Here is a 15,535-nt window from a genome sequence, read left to right on the forward strand (position 1 = left end):
CACTGAATCCTTGTGTAGTGACGGCAATATTGCATAACTACCCTTTACATTCCCATTTCTTCCACCTACCCAGAATTTTGGTTACTAGATTGAGATTTAATATTATGCCAACAACTCATGCTGAAAGAAGCTCTAAAAGGCAACCGTATGGAACACTTTCTGATTTTTCTGCAAATCTGTTACTGAGGACAGATTGCTTCATTCTAGGGCATCTTTGGATAAGGTGATCTTTCTGATTGTACCACAAGAAATATTTGAATTGAGCAACTGGCTTATTTGAAACAAATTGTATGGCCTCTTTACATTGGCTACCAGCAAACCTAGAAGAAAATATATAGTCCATCTCAACTGAACTCTTAGGATCTTATGACATATTTTGTGTGCTAACTTCATCCAGGCTTTACCTTAATTTTCCTACTTTTAATCTTGCTTTCCTCATTCAGTTAATTTTTTTTTTAATTACGGTGAAACACACATAATTTAGAATTTACCATATTACTTATTCTTTAAATATGCAATTTAGTAGTGCTAAGTACATTCACATTGTTGTACAACAAATCTCCAGAACTCTTTTCATCTTGCAGAACTAAAACTCCATACCATTAACAACTTCCCATTCCCCTCTCACCCTAGCCCCTGGAAACCAGCATTCTACCTGATGTCTCTATTATCTACTCTAGGTAACTCATATAAATGAAATGACACAGTATTTGTCTTTTGGTGATTGTTTATTTAACCTAGCATACTGTCCTGAAGATTCATCCATGTTGTAGTATATATAAGACTTTCCTTTTTAAGGCTAATAATATTCCATTGTATGTATATGCCACATGTGTTTATCTAGTCAGCTGTTGATAGACACTAGTGATCTTCCACCTTTAGGCTATCCTTTATAGTAAAAACCCAGCGACCATAACTGTGTAATGACCAGAACAACTGCTCAGCTGGTTGCTATGAGGTGCATTGACCACCTCTTGGCCCCTCCCTGCCAGCCCGCAGGCTCTGATCACAGGATGGCAAACAAGAAACCAAGGGAAACCGGGGTGGGTGGCAGCGAGGTGGGACTGGGGACTGGTGAAAGAGCAGAAGATGGCTCTGATCGCAGGCTAGGCCTAGGGACCCTACCCGCACACGATTTTGTGCACTGGGACTCTAGTTGTAAGTAATATTGCTATGAATATAGGGGTACATCTTTAAAAACCCAGCTTTCAATACTTTGGGTACATACACAGACGTGGAATTGCTGAATCATGTTGTAATTCTATTCGTAATATTTTTAGGAATTGCCATACTTTTTTCCACAGCAGCTGTACCATTTTACATTCCTCCACACCATGCATAAGGATTCCAATTTCTCCACATTCTTGCCAACATTGGTTATTTTCTGGTTTGTTTTTGGTGTGTGTGTCTTTTAATAATCATCTAGTGAGTGTGAGGTGATATCTCAGTGTGGTTTTGATTTGCATTTTCTTGATTATGAGTGACTTTGAACATCTTTTCATGTGCTTATTGGCCATTTGTATATCTTCTTTGAAGTAATGTCTATTCTAGTCCTTTGCCTATTTTAATTGTTTTTTTATTGTTGAGTTATAGGATATTAATTGCTTATCAGATATACTAGACGCCCAGTGCACAAAAATTTGTGCACTCGGGGACAGGGGGGGTCCCTCAGCCCGGCCTGTGCCTTCTCGCAGTCTGGGACCCCTCGGGAGATAACTCCCTGCTGGCTTAGGCCTGCTCCCGGGTGGCAGAGGGCAGGCCCAATCCCTAGGTGCAGCCCCTGGTCGGGCTCAGAGCAGGGCCGATTGGGGAGTTGGGGCGCCGCCCCCTGTCATGCACAGAGCAGGGCGATCGGGAGGTTGTGATGCCACCCTCAGTCACGCTCAGGGTAGGGCCAATTGGGGGGTTGGGGCACCGTCCCCTGTCACACTCAAGGCAGGGTCGATGGGGAGGTTGCGGCGCCACCCCCTGTCACGCACAGAGCAGGGCCAATCAGGGGATTGGGGCGCTGCCCCCTGTCACACACAGAGCAGTGCCTATCAGGGGGTTGGGGCACCACACCCTGTCACACACAGAGCAGTGCCTATCAGGGGGTTGGGGCCCTGCCCCCTGTCACACACAGAGCCGCAGGGCCGATCAGGGGGTTTGGGTGCTGCCCCCTGTCACACTGATCCCGGTGCCGGGAGGCATATTACCCTTTTACTATATAGGGTAGAGGCCTGGTGCATGGGTGGGGCCAGCTGGTTTGCCCTGAAGGGTGTCCTGGATCAGGGTGGGGGTCCCCAATGGGGTGCCTGGACAGCCGGTGTGAGGGGCTGAGGGCTCTTTTCAGGCTGGGGGTGACTGAAGTTCCCAACGGCTCCTTTTTTTCTTTCTTTTTTTTTTAATTCTGGGCCAGCTTTACCTTGAGGCTTGGCTCCAGCTCTTAGGCCTCCCTCCGGTGCTGAAAGTAGGTTTCTGGCCTTTGCTTACTATGTTGCGAATCTGCTGGCTGAAGCCCAGTGGTATTTGTTTCAATGTGTCTTAAGCTGCCAGCTCAGAGGCCTGCAGCCGCAGGTGGGGAACATTGGTTTCCTCTGTCACTGAGGCAAGCAAGCCTCATGTTAGTTTCAAGCTGCCTGGCTGCCGGCCGCCACCTTGGCTGACAGTTAATTTGCATATCTCACTGATTAGCCAGTGGGAAGGGTAGCAGTCGTACGCCAATTACCATGTTTCTCTTTTATTAGTGTAGATGATTTGCAAATATTTTCTCCCATTCCTTGGGCTGCCTTTTCATTCTGTTGATAGTGTCTTTTGATGCACAAAAGTTTTTAATTTTGATGTAATTCTATTCATCTAGTTTTTCTTTTGTTCCCTGTAAGTTATTTTTACTTTAATTTATGTATGTTTTCTATAAGCTGCTTTAAAATTTTCCTAGAACAGAATATAAATAGATAATAATGCAATTACTTTTCAACATTAGGCGTTTTGTCATTTCTGCATATTTTAAATTTTTGGACTTTGTTATGAACCCTTATTTATTTGTTAATAGAATGAATAGGAAAAATAGTACTTGCATATCTGAACAAAAATTATCTATGTAGGGAGACAATTCTCCATGTGTCTCCTAGATTTTTTTTTGTTTGTATGTCCTCTGAAAAAGGCACTGGTTGACCTTTGGCCTACAGCCTTGGAAGATGAGTTAGTGTCTCCTACTAGAGCTAAGGATAGTCATGGTTACAGCTCATTATAAAAGACTAGAGGCCCAGTGCACGAAATTCATGCATGAGGGGTGGGTGTCCCTCAGCCCAGCCTGCACCCTCTCCAACCTGGGACCCCAGTGGGATTGGGCCTAAATGGGCAGTTGGACATCCTTCTCACAATCCAGGACTGCTGGCTCCCAACCGCATGCCTGCCTGCCTGCCTCATTGCCCCTAACCACTTCTGCCTGCCAGCCTGATCACCCCCTAAACACTCCCCTGCCGGCCTGATTGACACCTAACTGCTCCCCTACCAACCCAATTGCACCTAAATGCCCTCTCTTGCTGGCCTGGTCACCCCAATTGCCCTCCCATTGCTGGTCCAGTCACCCCTAACTGCCCTTCCTTGTCATCCTTGTCTTCCCTAACTGCCCTCCCCTGTCAGCCTGGTCGCCTCTAACTGTCCTCCCCTGCCGGGCTGGTTGCCCCCAACTGTCCTCCCCTGCTGGCCTGGTCTCCCCTAACTGCCCTCCCCTGCTGGCCTGGTCGCCCCCAATTTCCCTCCCCTGCAGGCCTGGTTGCCCCCAACTGCCCTCCTCTGCTGGCCATCTTGTGGTGGCCATCTTTGACCACATGGGGGCGGCCATCTTGTGTGTTGGAGTGATGGTCAATTTGCATATTATCTTTTTGTTATATAGAATTTACATTTCCTTAGCTTTGCATTCTTCTCCTGTGATGTGATGCAACCTACTGCATGTGAAGGTATCATCTGGCCTTGGCATTGCCATCTGGGAATTGCAGCAGTACAACAAAAGACTGATACACTAACTACTACCATTTTTATGACTAAGAAACTCTCCTTTGTCTCTGGCCTTGGAGGTTCATGTCTTCTATGAGTATCCATGAAACTGCCATGCTAACTTGTTAACCTGCAAGCAAGGAAAAAACTCAGATGCTTCACAATACTCAACAGTGTATTATATGGGATTTTTGTGATTATATTTGAAAGTCATTTAGTCTAATCTTCCACTCAGTCAAGAATTTCTTATACAACCTGACAGATGGCATTCTAAATATCACTTAAATGATTCCAGTAATAAGAAACTCTCCTCGGTGCCTGTTGCATCACTGGTTAATAAGTATCTCCTTATGTTGAACTAAACGACTTATAACTTTGTAATACTAGGCTTTTGCCTGATCTCATCTGGAATTTCAGAGAATAATTTTTCAATTTTCCTATTTTTCGCATGGTAGGTCTTTGTGTTTGAAAGTATTTATCTTACTTAACTATCTAAACATATCAATCTCATCCCATATTCTTCACACACTGTCCTCCAGACCCATTGGACACTCTAGACTAGACACACTCAATATAATGCTGATTCTCACAGAAACTCTGAACAATAGATGGATTCAAGAGACTGTATGGCTAAGGCACAATTTAGTGAAAATATATTATTTAGACACCAATACTTTTGATCAATTTCATGCAAATTTTATGTACAGTTTTTGTAGCTCTAACATATTGTTATATCACATTTCACTGTGATTAGTTTAAATATTCAGACTTTTTCCACATAGCCATACTCAAGCTGTGATTATATCTATAAAACTAATTTTTAAAAAAAATTCGTACCATAAGGCTTTTATTTTTAGCCATTCCAGATAATTTTGAACTTAGCTCTGTCATCAGTGATATTAGTTCCTTGTTAAGTAAAATTTATGCCATCTGAAAATTTCATAGGCAACCTTTCAATTTCTCAATCTTAGTTACTAATAGATATGTTGTCCACAAAAAGGGCTAAGAAAGCCATTAAGTTCCTTCTTTCATAATAACCCATAATAACTTCAAGAGTATTGATCAGTCCTAGCTCGTTTGGCTGAGTGGATAGAGTGTTGGCCCACAGATTGAAGGGTCCTGGGTTTGATTTTGGTCAAGGACATGTACCTCAGTCGCAGGCTCCATCCTGGCCCTGGTAGGGGCCCGTGTGGGAGGCAGCCAATCCATGTATCTCTCTCACCTCAATGTTTCTCTTTGTGTGTCTCTCCACCTCACTTTCACTCTCTCTAAAAGTCAATGGAAAAGTATCCTGGGTTGAGGATTAACAACAACAACAAAAAAGAGTATTGGTCAATTGTTCAACCACTTATAATCTATTGAGTGTTATAATGTATTGCGTGATGCTTTTGTCTAGTGTCACCATCTTATTCATACAGATATCATGCTTTGTTGAAATTAAAATATTCCATAATCCTGGCATTCTCTAGATCGACCAACTATTTCTAAAGCACTATGCAGCACTTTCTTAGGAGAGTAAATCTATCTTGGGCAAAAGAACTTTGGCAGAACAAGACTTTTGAAGAACAGCTTAGCAAAGCCAGGACACTACATCATGGGCAAGAAATAGCAGATAAAAACATTCATTCAGTAAGAATTTTATAGGCACTTGCCAAAAATGTATAAGTAAATAAATGGTTACAAAGTAAGGAGGAAGAATTACCTTGTGTGAAAGAAAAAATTATGGTTAGAGTTGGAAGACCTAGGCCACTAGACAGAACTATGCTCTTATTTACACCGATCTACTTTTACGAAATTTATTTTTACAGGGATAAAATATATAAACATGCTTTATAAACATACTCTTTTTCTAATTAATATAAAGTAATAGTCTATGGTATTAGAAGTTTGGTATTAATTTTGAATAAACTCATATAATAGTTTTTAAATTTCCAACACTTTAATCAGAAATTACCAAACCGGGGGGTGGGGGGGTGGGGGAGAGGCGGTTGGAATGGGAGATATCTGTAATACTATCAACAATAAAAATTATATTAAAAACAAGCAAACAAAAAAGAAATTACCAAAACAAGTAATTTTTTGTTCTTATGGAAGTAATGTATTTATTTGTATAAACCATTAGTTATAGAGAGTAATAAAACTTCATTAACTCAGTCCCATCTGTTCAGAAATCATCATAGGAAAGACAGTAAGGTATAATACAAAATTCTGTGGCTATATATGGAAAAACAATAAACTTGAAACTCTTCAAATAACTAGTTGTATACAATTTTAGAAAGGTCCTTTAACGTCTCTACTTTTTGTTCACTGGTGCTTAAAGTAAGCTTAATTACTTAACCTATCTGTCTCATCATCATATAATGTTATATTTTACACGGGCCATATAGATGTTTTTTTTCTACTTTATTTTTCCATATGCAATATTTCTGGGAATGATATTATTTTGTCTTCATGTGTGTGTGTTTTTTTAAATCTGGAGTTCTTAAATAGCCATAATGGGTCACGTGAATTCCCTAAATTTTGGCAATTATCATTAAGTGTATAATTCTGGACAAAAGTCTATAACTTTCATCTGATTCTCAAAAAGCTCTGTGAATCTCTCAAGAAAAAAAAAAATTAAGAACCACTTCAATGATGAACTAATTCCAAATGGTTCTCATCAACTTATAAAAAAGGCTCATAAAAGGTTGCTTAATAATCTTCTGTGGTTTCAGTGACACTTTTTCTCCCATATCAATAACACAACACATAAGCTACATTTTAAACTTTCACTAATGCTATCTCCTCATTCAGTGAAGCTGTGGCTCCTGTGACTCAATGTAGAGTGGTGTTGTGGTTAAAAGAAACAAGCCCAGTCTAGCAGTAGTGATTGCCAAAATTTAGAGAATTCATGTGACCCATTAAGGGTATTTAAGAAGTCCAATTTATTATTTTTGACCCAGCCATGGACTACATCTGTCTAGTTCACCTCATTATATTAGATGCTTTGGACAATGCCTAGCAAGGAGGAAAAATATCTACCAGTTTATCTCTAGGGGAAGAAGGCAAGTAGGGAATGATCATTGTCTCATCTAAATTGAACCCCAAAACTCTATGAAATGATGGAAGAATCATCAAGACTTGTTATTTCAAGAGAAAATGGAAACCCAAAGTGAATAAGGGCCCTGTCAAAAGTGTCAAAATCAAAATCAAAGTCCTTAAACAGTATAGGGTTCCTTCCATTCCATTACTTTATCCAGTTGAGGGAAGACACAGAAACTAATATGGAGTGTAAAAGAACAAGTGACCCAAATTCCAGTCCCTTTCTTTCAATGGAAATTCAGTAGCTGACAACTTTTTCCTTTGTTATAAGTAGAAATGTCATAAATAACCTGTGATTTTTGACTGATTTATTAACATAAGAAAATAATGTCATGTCTTAGATATAATATTAGTTGGATTATTCATCTTCTTTGCCTTTGTCATATGTATAAAAATCTCCAGTGCTAAAATAAAAAAATCTCCAGTGCTATAAATAAAATTGTTTTTATCATGCAACCTTAATTATCTTTTCAATAATGCTTGTTTATTTGTCTTTACATACAATTATAGGAAGTAAAGGGTTTCATTCATTCATATCTTTTAAAATACATAGTATTTAAAATTGGATGCATGCTATTTCATTTCTATACACTTCTGGTAATTGTCTTGTGAAAACCTAATAACATTTGCGTTGTTTTTATCTTTTTACAGAAGCATTGTTTTAAACCCAGCCTATTTCCGAAATCATCTTCGTCAGGCAACAGTGTTTAGATGTCTGGAGAGATATTCAGAAGCTGCCCGGTATGTTTGTTATAACTTCTGTGAAGATTTATTTCAAGTTAAGTTAATTTTATTCTCAGCTTCTGGTAATAGCATAATAGAACTTTCCATTTCTCTTGTGGAATTTGATTTTACCAGAATTATTGTCTTGTAAACATCAAACCAACAATTATTGACTATCTTTAATTAAAGCTATTTTGAATTCATAGCTCTTAGTAAAATTCAAATTTCCTAGCCATGAGCTCACTAATAACGATGGGAAAACTTCCATGGAAGGTTAAAAATGAACTTGACCTCTTGCTCTCAGGTATGTTCCTGATCCTGGCTGTAATGGCACAATTCTGTGACTCTCTTTAGTTCTGGAAATAAAATCCAACCACATATGAAGGACCTCAAAAGCTTGTTTCTAGAGGAGATGGCAGAAGTTATAACTCCAACGATTGTTAGAAGTGTCCTGAAGTATTGCCAGTTGCATCCAAATATGTTTTATAAAAATTTAGTGAAATAGCTTTTAATACTCTCATCCCCAGAACCTAGACATATGGCAAAGAATTGCAAGAATTCTGCAACAGCCTCAATGCTATATTTAGAGTTTCTCCTCACTTGTCACAACCAAGGCTTCCCCAAACCCCTGGCCCTAGGTCATGTTCATATCAGACTTCTCTCTCTTTTATGAATTCTGTCAAAGAACTTTCCTCATCTCCCAATGTATAGCTACATGCTGTTTTTTATTCACCCCGTTTACCACCCCAGAAATTTAGCAAGAAAGTGTGAATGGTTTCTACACCTACTCCAAACACAACTCCTAAGGTGAAATTTAAATTTGTAGTAATATGGATGGGAAGGGGTGGAAGGGGCAGAGGGAGGGGGCGGCTAAGCTACAGGTGGCTATTGTCTCTAGGACAATTACAAATAACACTTTCTTGGAAAATTAAGTTTAAGGAATTTAAGTAGACAATAAAAGATTCCATGATACTTATAGCATGAGACTGACATGAATTCCATTTGAGTAAGATGGTCATAGGAGTTACCTGAACTCAATTAAATGATGGATATGAAAGGCAGAATTAGTCCCACTACTCTCACTTTTCACTCAAACAACCAACATGCCACAAAATATATTTACCTATGTGTTAATGTCTACTTTTAAAAATTAAAATAAATCTTTATCAATTTCTTCCTATCGGTTTTTTAATTTTATGGGTATCTGTAAAACAGTTTTTAAGAGAAAATTTATTAATATGTCCTTAAAATCTATTCAGAAGATCAATAGAAGAAGGTTAGGTACAATTTCAGAACTAGATTGCAACTAGTAAAAAGCTGTTGGTGGTGTGCTGGGATCAGCTTGTACAGACTCTGGAAAGCTGTAGGATAAATTAGCAATCCTGGGAGAATTTACACTATGGAATTGGCAATCTCTATAAATCTAGACTCTTCTGATGTGGAGTAGAGCCAGGTTACCAGCATATCATTAGTTATAATTTACCTAGAGGCCCAATGCATGAAAATTCATGCAAGAGTAGGCCTTCCTTCTCCTGGCTGCCGGCACCAGCTTCCCTCCAGGACCTGGGACCCAGACTTCCCTCCTGCCACCAGCAGGCACCCAGTATCTAGGCTTTGCTCCGGCCCCAGCTTTGTCTGGAAGGATGACTGGAATGACATCTGGAAGGATGTCTGGTCTAAAAGCATATTACCCTTTTATTATTATAGATTGTATCAAACCTAACTGAGTTAAAGTGGTGACAAAAAAAATTTTATGGGTCCTAAAACAAACAAGAACCTGAAAATTAAGAATTCCTTAGTTTGCCATGTAAAATTGGTACTGAATATGCATTGTCCTTGACATGTATATCCCTGTGGTGAAATAAGTATAACTTTTTAATACCACGTGGTAGCTGACCTGACAATACTCCTTGAGAAAATTCCTAAAAATTATTGGTTATGCTGGTATAGACTTTCCAATAGAGAGGCAGATATAATTACTTTTAGATACACGTGTTTTTATCTTGGTTTCCTTAAAAGATAGTATTATAGCTCTCAATATGCAGTATTGTTTGTCCTTTTCTCTCCCAAGGGAAAGGATGCTATTAACTGTGAACATGAATATCTTAGTGTCTCTTAGCTATCAGAGTTATAATGTAAAACAATAAATATAAATCAATATATAAAGCATTCATGTTTATCATTAATGTCTTAGGAGATTTGGGTAGTTTGGTTCAGGTCTCTCACAAGCACATTACATTGAAATGCATTGGAAAAACCAACACATCAAGGTTATTTCCTCTAAGGTGCTAAATACTCATGTTCCTGAGAGTGAGCATCACCTACCAAATATAAAAAGATGTAATTTTTATCTGACTTAGGATGTCTTAAAACCATGAATCCCAGTGAAGTGGGTCGTGTCCTATCTGTTCTAAGTTAGAGTATTTATAGTCAATATCTAGAAATTAGGCTGGCTAAGGTTTTCTGAGCCTAACCAGCTCTACCAAGTAAGAAATTCCTAGTGAAGCCAGAAAAGATTCCAAGGACAGCATCATAAGAGCCCAGATTCTCAACCAGAGAGGCTAGAGGAAATGTTACTCCCTGTGGTTGAAGGCAAGGTATCCGTCAGGTTTACAGCAATGAGAAGGTCCTTTTATTTTATGGGCCAATATCTTTTCAGTAACATCCTACTGGAAGAAAGAGCAAAAGTATAGAGATGATAGAAAACAGAACAAAAATAGGAATATTTTATTTCAGTTTAAGGTTCTGCAAGGATGCTAGTCACCCTTGAGGAGACAACTGGCACTGGTTAAAGTGATGAAAATCACATTTTCAGAAGTCTAAATTGAGATTGCTGTAACCCCCAAGAAACAAGAAACCTCTGAAGTTTTACCTGAAATAGAAAGTAGCCTAGCTCTTTAATACCTCTTTGTTTCTATGCATACAAAATATACGTGTTCAAGTAGAATGTCTTTGCTCAAATCTATTCCTCCTCCTCCAACACACACACACACACACACACACACACACACACACATGCGATCATATCATTTAGCACTACCTTCTTAAGAAAGATAAGACAAAAACAAGCTTGCAGAGATGAGAAACAAACAAACAAAAGCCAACACTGACTATTTTGGGAAGAGAATTAGTGACTCAATAACATGAATGGCATAATGTCTTTCATCTCTGTATGCTTGATGTTTAGCGCAGGGCTTGGCACAGATCGAGCACCTGTTTGGGGTTTGCAAATTAAATTAGCTAGTTTTGGAGTTGGTAGTTAATACCATTTAGCTTTACCGGTAAGAAGATATTATATGAAATTGTTAGTACAATCCTGATTGAGAGATAAATATGAAGGTGTGCACATAGAAATTAAAGTGATAAATTATGCACCCTATAATAAAGATCCATAAGGCAAAAAATAGAGGATATTACACAAACCCTTTAGTTTAAGACCATGCTATTTAAAAGGTAGCAAACAGAAGGTAACACTAAAGAAGAGAGCACAACAAAGCCTTTTTACCCATCACTGAGGAAGAATTAGCCATATGTCTCTACATACATGAACTAGACAGGGGTGTAGTAGTGCAGGAATAACACACTCAAATGCTTGAAAAGCCCCGGCAGATGCCGTGTGAAGGAGGCCAATTATAAGATTAAAGAATGTCTTATGAACTGCAGAGAACTGGAGATCGCTAACTAAAGTGACCACCTAATTTGTCTGTCAAACTGAACATTATCATAGTGAAAGTTGGCACTACTAAAATTTATACCAGGAAAACAGGCATAAACCAATGACTGCAATGAGCACACTGGCTCTATGGTCACCCTACCATCAGCCCTTCCAAAGGGAGTGTCCATCTTCCAGTCCAGCTAATGTAGCTGTACAAGAGTGTAGGTTCAGTGTTGTACATTTTTGACTCCTACAGAAATAGTATAAAAATTCAGAGCTTTCCAAAAAATTTCTTGACTTTTAAATGTTGGCAATTATTTTGAGTTTTTCAAACACAGTGTCATCTTAAGAAAGCTAAAGTGGTCCCATCCATAAAAATGGAATTCACTGAAGAATCAATTTTCCAAGTGACCAATTTTAGAATTCACCAAATTTGAAGTTCACTAAAAACTTATTTGGGGAAATAATCTTACTGAATAATTAATATGAATACATTTTTATGTATATATTCCTCATGAAATATTCAGAAAAATAGTTTTATTTAATTTTAGAGAATTTTTCAAAAGCCAGTCATAGAATGGTTTATTCTTATGAAATATATCCTTTTTGTGTGTATGATTGTTATTCTACTGCTCTTATTATATGACTATTTTCTTTTCATGGATACAAGCATAATTGTAATGTGTAAGTTTAACAATTTATATTGATTGCTTTCTTTTTTTAATATATTTTATTGATTTTTTTTACAGAGAGAAGGGGAGAGGGATAGAGAGTTAGAAACATCGATGAGAGAAACATCAATCAGCTGCCTCCTGCACACTCCTTACCGGGGATGTGCCCACAACCAAGGTACATGACCGGAATCGAAGCTGGGACCCTTGAGTCCACAGGCTGATGCTCTATCCACCGAGCCAAACCAGCTAGGGCACATTGATTGCTTTCTAATTTTTTGTGTGATTTTTATTTTTAACACTTTTTCATTTTTAAGATTCTTTCCCCAGTTTTTGGAGAGTGACCATATTTACCTATTTAATAAAATACATTTTAACTGTTTACAGCATTTACAATGATTCCTGTATAATGAATCGTTTTCACGGTGCACTGCTTCATTACTGAAGCCACACACAGCACAGTCTGGCTGTAAATTCCACAGAGGAGGGGAGTAAAGAACAGGGAGGGACCAAAGCCCCAGAAACCTGGAGTCCTGCTCCCTTCAAATTTATCCATAAGATAACTAAAAGTTTTCTAAAGAACTAAAATTAAATGAAGATTTCGTCAATAAATATGTTTATAGTTTTGATAAATTGGTCATTGACGAACTCCTTATCTTATGACTTGACCTAGAGTCCACAGAAGGCTGTGAGCCACAGTATCAGGTTTGCAGCCTGGATCAAATTCTCTTTCAGTTCTCATTGAATTCTGGAGTTGAATCCTTCACAGATAAAAACTGAGCTTCCTTCTACCAGCAAAAGGATTCCTTCTCAGGTCAATTTTGTGCTAGGTCATTTGGGGGAACACTTTAATCTAAAACCAGCAGTCCACTATTAGAAAAAGATGATATTTTATAGGGGACAATGGCTTTAGTTAATGTATTATCTGCAACAAATATGGTCTGTTCTACCTTTTATTTTGCAATTTTACTTACTATCATGTATGTAATGTTGCCATGAATAGATTAAATAATAAGCTACACAGTCTAAAATTTTCTTTTCTTCATCCCTCTTAAAGTAATGCATTAAATGATACACTGGATTGCAGAGGTATTTTATATTACATGTAGCTTTCAGGATTAAATTGCTGAAATTTAACACAAATTGCTAAAATGCCACCAAGTTGTATTACTCTATTGGCTACACTAAGAACTTTCTCCCTCATAGCTAATCCTCAGCTTTACCTCTCTCACTCTTGATCTCTGGCAGTGTCTTTCTTTATTTCAATTTTACCATTTTGGCTACCTGCCACTCTCATCCTCCTTCTCTGCCCTTGTCTCTTTTCTTGTTTCCTGTCTCCTATCTCTTTCCCAAAAATATATCTCTTCCTTGTGAGCATCCCCTTCCTTCTGGTAGTTAATAAGCAGTTCTCAATGCATCTCATTTATTCTGTAAGCCCTTGGTCCTCCTTGGTGCTTGCCATTGATTTAACTGATCAGTGATTACACTAGCTTTTGTTTCATTTTATTTTTAATTCTCAGCTTAAGACTACTTAGGATATTTGAATTTTTTGGAAATCTGCTCTCTAAATGAATGTAGAATGAAAACCTCAAACGATAAATCCCTGGAAAAACTGATTATTTTATAAATGTATACTCAGCCATGCCTAAGATGTGACACATTAGAGCGGTGGTTCTCAACCTTCCTAATGCTGCGACCCTTTAATACAGTTCCTCATGTTGTGGTGACCCTCAATTACTTTGTTACAAATTGAACACAATTAAAGCATAGTGATTAACCACAAAAACAATATGTAATTATATATGTGTTTTCCGATGGTCTTAGGCGACCCCTGTGAAAGGGTCGTTCGACCCCCCAAAGTGGTCGCGACCCACCGGTTGAGAACTGCTGCATTAGAGTATCAAATTTTTAATAAAAATCAGCGTGAACACTTAGGGCCTGGGCTCTATATGAGTATATAAGCATCAAGATATCCCAGAGTTGTTTGTTTGGTTGTGTTTTGTTTCTTGTTTTTGCCAAGCAGTATTTTCTGTTCAGGTAAATCAAAACAATACTTCATAAAATACTAATTCATGGCTACCCCCACTGACAAGTCAGATAGTACAGGTTGGTAGATGTGGGAGGTAGGTGGATTTCTGAGAATGATTTGGGAGTTTGGTTTTGTTGTTGTTTTTGTAAAAGTTGATCAGTGGAAATTGGAAATAATGCATATATAAATCTCAATCTTAAAAAAAAAGAAAAAAAGAAAGAAAGAGAGTTATCCAAAAATAAATTGAAATGTTTGTTCAGAAATCTGGTACCATAAAACAGTGGTGTTGCTGTAGCTAAGCAATCACCCAGGAGTAATATGATAATATGAACAGCAAGAAACAGTGTCAGCTTTTTCAGTGTCATGGAACTCTATGATTTTAAATGAGATTATTATGTATCTTGCAAGGGAGGAGAATATACTCACAGGTAGACTCAAGACAAGTGATTCTGAAGAGATGATAGTAGGGTTGGGAGTTTATTTTAACTTAGTTCTGATTCAAATGGAAGCATAAAATCCATTCACTCTCCAGGCAAGTTGCTGAAAATACATCACAGATTTATTTATTTTTTTTTTTTTTTGGTTAACATACGTTTTCATTTGTGCCTATGAACAGAATAAATGAAGACTGTAGCCTAATTTTTATTCTTACGCTGACCATCTGGCTGATGGGCTTTCTTTCTCTTGGAGACAGTGTGCCAGCACAGCCTGTGTGGGCTGGCATCAGTCAGTCACATGTAACATGAGGCTGAATAGCAGAAGATGGACATGATCATTCTGCCATTAGGTGACCTTCCCTTCTCTAGACACGAAAAATCTGTAGGAACTGGAAACACTGTAGAAATGTGGCTTCTAGGGGTACGATTTCTAAAATAGACACTAATAAAGACAGATTTAGCCATTTCACATGGCTTAAACTAAATATTTGACTATAAGACTACAGCTCACCAGTTCTTATAGTATATGTAAGGGGTAGTGTTTGTGATTTCAAGAGAAAAGAGTGAAGGTTAAAACATACTAAAGTCATCTCTTATGTCTTAAGAATTTTAAATTGTAGACTTATAAATGTCTAATAACAAAAATATTAATTTTAAGGTTGCAATAATATCAAGTGGCTGAAAAGTAATTCTGTTGCCTTAAGAAAAGTTGAACTTTTTAGACATGATTCAAATTATAAATAAAATATTTCAAGGATACATAAATATAGGAAGAAATTTTAACGCAGGCTCTTGAAAAGAACATCCAAAAATTTGTTAGAGAGAAACAAACATTGATCAACTTTGTGAATACCTCCATCTTGCTGATGCTTACCATCATAAATATTTTTGCATTTGCATTACCTACAAAAATTTCTAAAATACTTTAGAAGTGCACGATTCTTGGATCGAGTGTACTTTC

The 15,535-nt window shown here is 37.9% G+C and overlaps 1 protein-coding gene across 1 annotated transcript in view; it reads left to right on the forward strand.

Annotated features, from left to right (window-relative positions):
- The window catches only part of SPATA16 (spermatogenesis associated 16), a 200,709-nt gene that overhangs the window by 61,196 nt on the left and 123,978 nt on the right, over nt 1-15,535 (forward strand). Inside the window, 1 exon segment of the mRNA XM_036352620.1 lies at nt 7,711-7,800. Within this exon segment, the coding sequence (XP_036208513.1) occupies nt 7,711-7,800 (90 nt within the window).

This window comes from Myotis myotis, unplaced genomic scaffold, assembly GCF_014108235.1.
Source record: "Myotis myotis isolate mMyoMyo1 unplaced genomic scaffold, mMyoMyo1.p scaffold_m19_p_2, whole genome shotgun sequence".
Classification (NCBI taxonomy): Eukaryota; Metazoa; Chordata; class Mammalia; order Chiroptera; family Vespertilionidae; genus Myotis; species Myotis myotis.